The 8,961-nt window shown below is 45.9% G+C and overlaps 1 protein-coding gene across 4 annotated transcripts in view; it reads right to left on the bottom strand.

The window, feature by feature from the left end:
* dicer1 (dicer 1, ribonuclease type III) overlaps nucleotides 1-8,961 on the bottom strand; it is a 46,765-nt gene that overhangs the window by 9,227 nt on the left and 28,577 nt on the right. For all 4 annotated transcript variants that reach the window (XM_029729656.1, XM_029729655.1, XM_029729657.1 and 1 more), the window contains 7 exons: nucleotides 4,162-4,337; nucleotides 3,178-4,015; nucleotides 2,709-2,861; nucleotides 2,251-2,403; nucleotides 1,041-1,196; nucleotides 367-617; nucleotides 1-103 (listed from right to left, as the gene is read on the bottom strand). The exon at nucleotides 1-103 is cut by the window's left edge and continues 153 nt beyond it. In XM_029729656.1, coding sequence (XP_029585516.1) covers nucleotides 1-103; nucleotides 367-617; nucleotides 1,041-1,196; nucleotides 2,251-2,403; nucleotides 2,709-2,861; nucleotides 3,178-4,015; nucleotides 4,162-4,337 — 1,830 coding nt within the window. The remainder of the gene's footprint in view (nucleotides 104-366; nucleotides 618-1,040; nucleotides 1,197-2,250; nucleotides 2,404-2,708; nucleotides 2,862-3,177; nucleotides 4,016-4,161; nucleotides 4,338-8,961) is intronic.

Here is an 8,961-nt window from a genome sequence, read left to right as displayed (position 1 = left end):
CTCCACCCCACAGTTCTCCTCAGACGGGTTCCAGAAACCCACCACGAAATCATCCTCCTCCCCCGCCTTGCTGGGGTCCAAGTAACACATGGCGTCCCACGAGCTAATAATAATGCATAATAATTGAATGGATTTATATAGCACTTATCCACCTAGCCCTGCGATAGACTAGCATCTTGTCCAGGGGGTTTACTTGTACATCAAAGCTGCCTCAAGCTACAGAAACAGGAAATCGGCTCCTGGCCTACGGGCCATTCTGGTTCAGACAAGGCTTAATTACTTCATAATTGATTGTATTAATATAGCGCTTTTTTCCACCTAGGTGCTCAGGTTCCACTTTACATAGTATGGGGGTGAGGGACTCACCTGTAGTCAAACTCATCTGCTGAGCCACCACCGCCAGGCTCCGAGGGGTAGTCGGGGGTGGGGACCGGGCCAGGTTTCTTGGGGGGTTTCCACACCCCGAAGCTGGGCTCGGCTGCAGGGGAGGAGGAGCGGGCGGAGGGGCTGGGGCCAGGGGCCGGGGTGGCGAGGGCAGCGGGGAAGGTCCTGAGGGAGATCTTCTTGCCGAAGGCACCGGAGCCCATGAGCATGTTGTCGATGAACTTAATGTGCTCCTGGTAGTAGGGATGAGTTAGAGCAATGAATACATTCGTTGATGGGGGGGCATCTGTATATTTATTTAATTTTTTTTAAATGTAAGTGGTGTTTTCCATAGCTGGACAGACAAATTATTTTAAATATACTAGATTGTGTTTTGATTCAGCTTTTTCCCCCTGTAATAGATAAGTAAGCATGTGTCTAGTATGCATTCTTACCTCTTACTATATTTGGCCAAGAGAACTTAAGATTTATTACCACTAACCATCACCTTGCCTAATCAATTCTGAAAAACGTAAATACGTCCCAAAATGGCACCCTATTCCCTATAGTAGTGCACTTCTTTTGACCAGAGCAGTATGGGCCCTGGTCAAAAGTAGTGCACTATATAGGGAATAGGGTGACATTTGGGACAGACCCCTTGCTGAACGCCTCCCTACCTGGTAGTACTCCAGGTCATCCTCGATGTTGACTTCTTCTTTAGACTCCTTCCACATCAGATCTTCATCCTCCTCCAGCAATTCCTCCTCGAGCTCCACCTCATCCTCACACAACTCTTTTCCAGCACTACCGTTGTCCAGGGGGTCCACTTTGGTCTGAAAGAAGGAGTGAGGAAGGAAGGAGGGAGAGGGAGAGAGGAGGGAAAGATGAGGGAGTAAGTGCGAGGATGGCGAGAGAGAAACAACAAAAGGAAGAGGGTAGAAGAATAGCGAGAATGGGAGACAGAAAAAGTGGATGGATTACTATGTGGATTGTATTAATGTCTTATTACCCAACGTCTCTTTAATCCAGTGGTGCCTCCAGGCCTGTAGTTGACTCCTGAAGCCGTGGTCAAGCCCCACAGTGGGATTTACACAGATTATAGTCTCAGAGTTTCACTCTCACCACAGCATGAGGTCAGCTAAGAGGGCTTTGGATGTTAGAGGGGAGGCAGGCCTATCCAACTCAATGACTCATAGGCCTAATGCAATTCAATATCTGACAAGCTGCGTCCTGAATGTTACATTAATAATTATTAATAACCCATAAAGTTGACCGTGTGGGAAATTCTCTGATGCATATTCATTAAATGCTAATGGCCCTGACATCTAATTTTGTCAGAATACAGCCAGGCCTTGACACTGAAAATTACATTGCGCCGTGCACATTATGCACACACGGTATACCACACAGTGTTACGCATTCACTCTCCACTTTCTCTCTCGCACACACACGACGAACACACACACGGTAAGTAAATGCAGACTTGCCAGCCTAACAAAATTCAACACTGTGGTTGACCTCATATACCTCAGACACACACCTCCCGAACAGCCCAGGAAGAGTCTCCAGCTATACCCAAGTTTCCCTAACAACACCATATCTCCCTGTACCGTTTACTACCCTGCTGTTCTCATACTAATTCATGCTACATTTTAAAATGTTATATTTAGCATTCATTTGGATAATGTATAAGAATGTCTACATATTCACTAAGAAAGAGAATACCATAACCATAACAAGAGATAATTCATGTACTGTTTATAAAGCATACCCATGTGCATTTATTGACAATCTCCTTCAGTATCATATGGAGGAAACACTATCAGTTGAAGTATACCAGTGAGGCCTGCCCTCTGGTGGTCTCATGAATAACAGAGCGTCAGGTACCTCATCCTCATCCCATTTGTCTTCGCTGCTCTCGTCCTGGTTGACCACGTAGCCAGGGGGCAGCCAGTTGACCGGCGGATCAAATATGGACACTACCATCCTGCTTGGAAGACCTTTCTTCTTCCCCAGACGATACAAGTTACAGTTGCTCACCTGTTAGACAGAAAATAATTAAATTCACATCATTTCACACATGGATCATATCCATACTTTCTTAAAATACATGAAACATGGGCATATGTGTCAATAACCCCCCAAAAAATACTCTCTTAGAGCAAATAGGCAAACACAAAGCATTCCATTGACAAACATTCCATTCAGACATTCAACCCTATTCCCTATATAGCGCACTACTTTTGACGATATGCGGGTCATGGTCAAAAGTAGTGCACTATAAAGGGTGCCATTTGGGACGCAGAGGCAAACTCCATTCCCCCCCAACCCACTGCCAGACTCACCTTCTTGCTCCTCATGTAGGAGAGTCGTCCCTCGTGAGCGTCGGGGTAAGTACAGAACAGGTAGGTGGTGATGGCGTGCTTCAAGAACGAGTCTCCCAGCATCTCCAGACGCTCCAGGTTGAAGCCATCGCTGGCGTTGGATAGGGTCAGGGCCTGCAGAAATGTAAAAAAAAAAAAGAATTCAATTGAAACTTATAAGTGAGTGCTTGCCTTTTTAATTTTTTGGAAGTAATACATTTTTTGTTCAGGGCCTGAAGGTAGGGGATCAGTTACATTAATCGGTTAGTTTATTCAGAGCATCCGAATTGATTCAAAAATGTGGGAATCGAACATCGAAAACAACACATTTAACTGATATTTTGAATTGCTGGACATATTCATTAGTTAAAACAATCAAAACTTCAATTAGATAATCAATTAACCGACCAAAGAACTGACTCTGAAAAACTTGTGTTGAACCCATCCCTACCTGAAGGATAAGCCCCGGGTTGGGCCCCAGGGTCTTGGGGCAGGGGCCAGGTGTGTCCCCCCCTGTGGAACTGGTCTCCTGGGTCTTTGAGTAGTCATGTAAAGGTGCTGTGGTTGTGATGGGAGTGGTGCCTTTTGGCCACGTCACTGTTGCTGGGCTGCAGGAGTCTGAGGTAGCTTGATTCACGTGGTGTCCATCGCCCTCACGGAGCTCTGTGGTCCCCCCTGGTTTACATTCATCGCTAGGCTGTGGGGGTCGAGGCTGGGTCCAGGGCTGAGGCTGGGTCCGGGGCTGAGGGTGCTGAAGCTGAGACTGGGTCCGTGTTGGGGTTAGATTCTGGTTCTCTGTGCTTGGAGAGGGCTGCACAGGAAGAACTGAGGTAGTGGTTTGTGTTGTCATTGTTGTTGATACTTTTTCGCTCTCCAGTGGCGAACCAGGGCCAGCCGGGAGGAACTGGCAGTTATCACGTCCGTCATGAAGGTGTGCGTGGTCGCCGTAGTCACTGTTGTCTTTGGCGACAGCAGCAGTGCCGTTAGTGAGGGTATTGGTGCAGGAGGCAGAGTCTGGCTGCTGGGGCTCCTCCTCCTCTAGCCTGTCAGCTTCTGGGTGTTTGCTGACATCACCCCTCTCAGGCTGGGAGGAGACATGACAGTCACTAGAGGGATGCTGAGCAACAGCAGGGTCAGGGGCTGCAGTCTGGTCGTGAGGTTTACAGTTCTCATCAACGCTATCCTCTTCCTCCACATCATCATCATCATCATACTCTTCCTCATCACGCGGACAGATGAAAGACTTGCTGTCGATGGACTTCTTCCATCCAAAGTCCAGGTTTGGATACCTATAAAGACATAGTGAGATGTAGGGGCAGTATTTAGTGTTGGAGAGTAGGGTGTTATTAAACAGCCAGTCATTAAATCAATTATTAAAAGCGATAGTTTTTCAAAATGTCATCAAATTCTTAAAAGAAAAATGTATCAGATGTACCTGAAGTCAGGGGGCAGGGTCTGGGCTCCAACTCCAGCATCGCTGGCTGTCTGGGCCCTCAGCTCCTCAGCTGTGAGAAGGCAGTGGAGGCGGTACAGTATGCTGGGGAGACACACGGCCTTCCGCCACAGAGAGGCTGGGATGGGGTGGATGGCACACAGCTCTGGGACCAGGATCTGGAAGGGCAGAGGTGAGGGGAGGAAAAAGAGAAAGAAAATTCGACATCTTTCCAGATGTTTGTAGGCTAGGGCCAGAAATAAAGTAGATACTGGGATGAGGTGGATGGCACACAGCTCTGGGACCAAGTTGTGGAGGGGAGGAAACATCTTTCTAGAAGTAGGAGAAGATGGTTCTCCAACATCCTCTAATCTAGATTCTAGACCAGGGATCAAATCAAATATTATTTGTCACATGCGCCGAATACAACAGACCTTACAGTGAAATGCTTACTTACAAGCACTTAACCAACAATGCTGTTTAAAGAAAAATTAAATACAATAAAAAAAGAAAAGAGAAAAATAACTAATTAAAGAGCAACAATACAATAACAGTAGCGAGGCTATATAAAGGGGGTACCGGTACAGAGTCAATGTGCAGGGGCACCGGTAATTTAGGTATTATGTACATGTAAGTAGATCTAAAGTGACTATTCATAGATAATAAACAGAGTAGCAGCAGTGTAAAAATGGGGGTGGGGTCAATGCAAATAGTCCAGGTAGCCATTTGATTAGTGGATCAGGAGACTTATGGCTTGGGGGTAGAAGCTGTTAAGAAGCCTTTTGGACCTACACTTGGCGCTCCAGTACTGCTTGCCGTAAGATAGCAGAGAGAACAGTTTATGACTAGGGTGGCTGGAGTCTGTGGCAATTTTTAGGGCCTTCCTCTGACACCGCCTGGTATAGAGGTCCTGGATGGCAGGAAGCTTGGCCCCAGTGATGTACTGGGCCGTACGCACCACCCTCTGTCAGGATGCTCTCGATGGTGCAGCTGTAGAACTTTGAGGATCTGAGGTCACAAGCCACATCTTTTCAGTGTCTTGAGGGGGAATAGGCGTTGTCGTGCCCACTTCACAACTGTCTTGGTGTGTATGGACCATGATAGTTTGCTGGTGTAGCGGACAGCAAGGAACTTGAAGCTCTCAAACCGCTCCATTACAGCCCCTTCGATGAGAATGAGGACATGCTCGGCCCTCCTTTTCCTGTAGTCCACGATCATCTCCTTTGTCTTGATCACGTTGAGGGAGGGGTTGTTGTCCTGGCACCACACTGCCAGCTCTCTGACCTCCTCTCTATAAGCTGTCTCATCGTTGTCGGTGATAATGCCTACCACTGTTTTGTCGTCGGAAAACTTAATGATGGTGTTGGATTCGTGCTTGGCCATGCAGTCGTGTGTGAACAGGGAGTATAGGAGGGGACTGAGCACGCACCCCTGAGGGGCCCCCGTGTTGAGGATCAGCGTGGCAGATGTGTTGTTAACGACCCTTACCTCCTGGGGGCTGCCCGTTAGGAAGTCCAGGATCCAGTTGCAGAGAGAGGTGTTTAGTCACAAGGTCCTTACCTTAGTGATAAGTTTGAGGGCATTATGGTTTTGAACGCTGAGCTGTAGTCAATGAATAAGATTCTCACGTAGGTGTTCCTTTTGTCCAGGTGGGAAAGGGCAGTGTGGAGTACAATAGAGATTGCGTCATCTGTGGATCTGTTGGGGCGGTATGCAAATTGGAGTAGTACCAGGGTTTCTGGGATAATGGTGTTGATGTGAGCCATGACCAGCCTTTCAAAGCACTTCATGGCTACCGACGTGAGTGCTACGGTAGTCATTTAGGCAGGTTACCTTGGTGTTCTTGGGCACAAGGACTATGGTGGTCTGCTTGAAACATGTTGGTACTACAGACTCAGTCAGGGACAGGTTGAAAATATTAGTGAAGACACTTGCAAGTTGGTCAGTGCATACTCAGAGTACACATCCTGGTAATCGGTCTAGCCCTGCGGCCTTGTGAATGTAGACTTGTTTGAAAGGTCTTGTTTACATCGGCTACGGAGAGCGTGAACACAGTCGTCCAGAACAGCTGGTGCTCTCATGCATGCTTCAGTGTTGCTTGCCTTGAAGTGAGCATAGAAGTAATTTAGCTCGTCTGGTAGGCTTATGTCACTGTGCAGCTCGCCGCTGTGCTTCCCTTTGTAGTCCGTAATACTTTACAAAATCCGACGAGCGTCGGAGTCGGTGTAGTACGATTCAATCTTAGTCCTGTATTGACGCTTCGCCAGTTTGATGGTTCGTTGGAGGGCATGGCGGGATTTCTTATAAGCGTTTGGGTTAGAATCCCGCTCCTTGAAAGCGGCAGCACTGCCCTTTAGCTCAGTGTGGATGTTGCCTGTAATCCATGGCTTCTGGTTGGGATATGTACGTACGGTCACTGTGGGGATGTCGACATCGATGCACTTATGGATGAAACCAGTGACTGATGTGGTGTACTCCTCAATGCCATTGGAAGAATCACGGAACATTTTCCAGTCTGTGCTAGCAAAATTGTCTTGCAGCTTAGCATCTGCGTCATCTGACCACTTCCGTATTGTGCGAGTCACTAGTGCTTCCTTCTTTAGATTTCTCTTGTAAGCAAGAATCAGGAGGATAGAGTTATGGTCAAATTTGCCAAATGGAGGGCGAGGGAGAGCTTTCTAGGCATCTCTGCGTGTGGAGTAAAGGTGGTCTAGTGTTTTGCACATATGACATGCTTGTAGAAATTAGGTAACCAGATTTAAGTTTCCCTGCATTAAATTACCCGGCCACTAGGAGCGCCGCCTCTGGATGAGCATTTTATTGTTTCCTTATGGCCTTATACAGCTCGTTGAGTGCGGTCTTAGTGCCAGCAAAGGTTTATGGTGGTAAATAGCTACAAAAAATATAGATGAAAACTCTCTTGGTAAATAGTGTGGTCTACAGCTTATTATGAGATACTCTATCTCAGGCGAGCAAAACCTTGAGACTTCCTTAATATTAGATTTCCTGCACCAGCTGTTATTTACAAATAGACACAGACCGCAACCCCTTGTCTTACCGGAGGCAGCTGTTCTATCTTGCCGATGCACGGAAAACCAAACCAGCTGTACGTTATCCATTTCGTCATTCAGCCACAACTCGGTGAAACATAAAGATATTTCAGTTTTTAAATGTCCCGTTCGTAGGTTAGTCTTGATCGGAGCTCATACATTTTATTATCCAATGATTGCATATTGGCTAATAGGACTGATGGAAGAGGCGGATTACCCACTCGCCTACAGTACCAGTCGAAAGTTTGGACACACCTACTCATTCAAGGGTTTTTCTTTATTTTGACTATTTTCAACATTATAGAATAATAGTTTAAGACATCAAAACTATGAAATAACACATGGAATCATGTAATAACCCAAAAAATGTTAAACAAATCAAAATTGAGTTTCTTCAAAGTAGCCACCCTTTGCCTTGATGATAGCTTTCCACACTCTTGGCATTCTCTCAACCAGCTTCATGAGGTAGTCACCTGGAATGCATTTCAATTAACAGGTGTGCCTTGTTAAAAGTTAATTTGTGGAATTTATTTCCTCCTTAATGAGTTTGAGCCAATCAGTTGTGTTGTGACAAGGTAGGGGTGGTATACAGAAGATAGCCCTATTTGGTAAAAGACCAAGTCCATATAACGGCAAGAACAGCTCAGATAAGCAAAGGGAAACAGTCCATCATTACATTAAGACATGAAGGTCAGTCAATGCAGAACATTTCAAGAACTTTTAGTTTCTTCAAGTGCAGTCGCAAAAACCATCAAGCGCTATGATGAAACTGGCTCCCATGAGGACCTCTGCTGCAGAAGATACATTCATTAGAGTTACCAGCCTCAGAAATTGCAGCCCAAATAAATGCTTCAGAGTTCAAGTAACAGACACATCTCAACATCAACTGTTCAGAGGAGCCTGCGCGAATCAGGCCTTCATGGTCGAACTGCTGAAAATAAACCACTACTAAAGGACACCAATAATAAGAAGAGAATTGCTTGGGGCAAAAAACACAAGCAATGGACATTAGACCAGTGGAAATCTGTCCTTTGGTCTGATGAGTCCAAATTTGCCTTTGTAAGACGCAGAGTAGGTGAACGGAAGATCTACGCATGTGTGGTTCCCACCGTGAAGCATGGAGGAGGAGGTGTGATGGTGCTTTGCTGGTGACACTGTCTGGGATTTATTTAGAATTCAATGCAAACTTAACCAGCATGGCTACCACAGTATGCTGCAGCGATATGCCATCCCATCTGGGTTGTGCTTAGTAGACTATCATTTGTTTTTCAACAGGACAATGACCCAACACATCTCCAGGCTGTGTAAGGGCTATTTGACCAAGAAGAAATGAGATGGAGTGCTGAATCAGATGACCTGGCCTCCACAATCACCCGACCTCAACCCAATTGAGATGCTTTGGGATGAGTTGGACCGCAGAGTGAAGGAAAAGCAGCCAACAAGTGCTCAGCATGTGTGGAAACTCATTCAAGACTGTTGGAAAAGCATTCCAGGTGAAGCTGTATGAGAGAATGCCAAGAGTGTGGAAAGATGTCATCAAGGCAAAGGGTGGCTACTTTGAATAATTAAAAATATAAAATGTATTTTGATTTGTTTAACAAACTTTTTGGTTACTACATGATTCCATGTGTTATTCCATAGTTTTGATATCTTCACTATTATTCTACAATGTAGAAAATAACAAAAATAAAGCAAAACCCTTGAATGAGTAGATGTGTCCAAACTTTTGACTGGTACTGTAAGTCCCCGATAT

Source organism: Salmo trutta, chromosome 33 (genome assembly GCF_901001165.1).
Source record: "Salmo trutta chromosome 33, fSalTru1.1, whole genome shotgun sequence".
In the NCBI taxonomy this organism is placed as follows: Eukaryota; Metazoa; Chordata; class Actinopteri; order Salmoniformes; family Salmonidae; genus Salmo; species Salmo trutta.
Note: the sequence above shows the minus strand (reverse complement) of the source record. Positions and strands in the feature narration are given on the sequence as shown.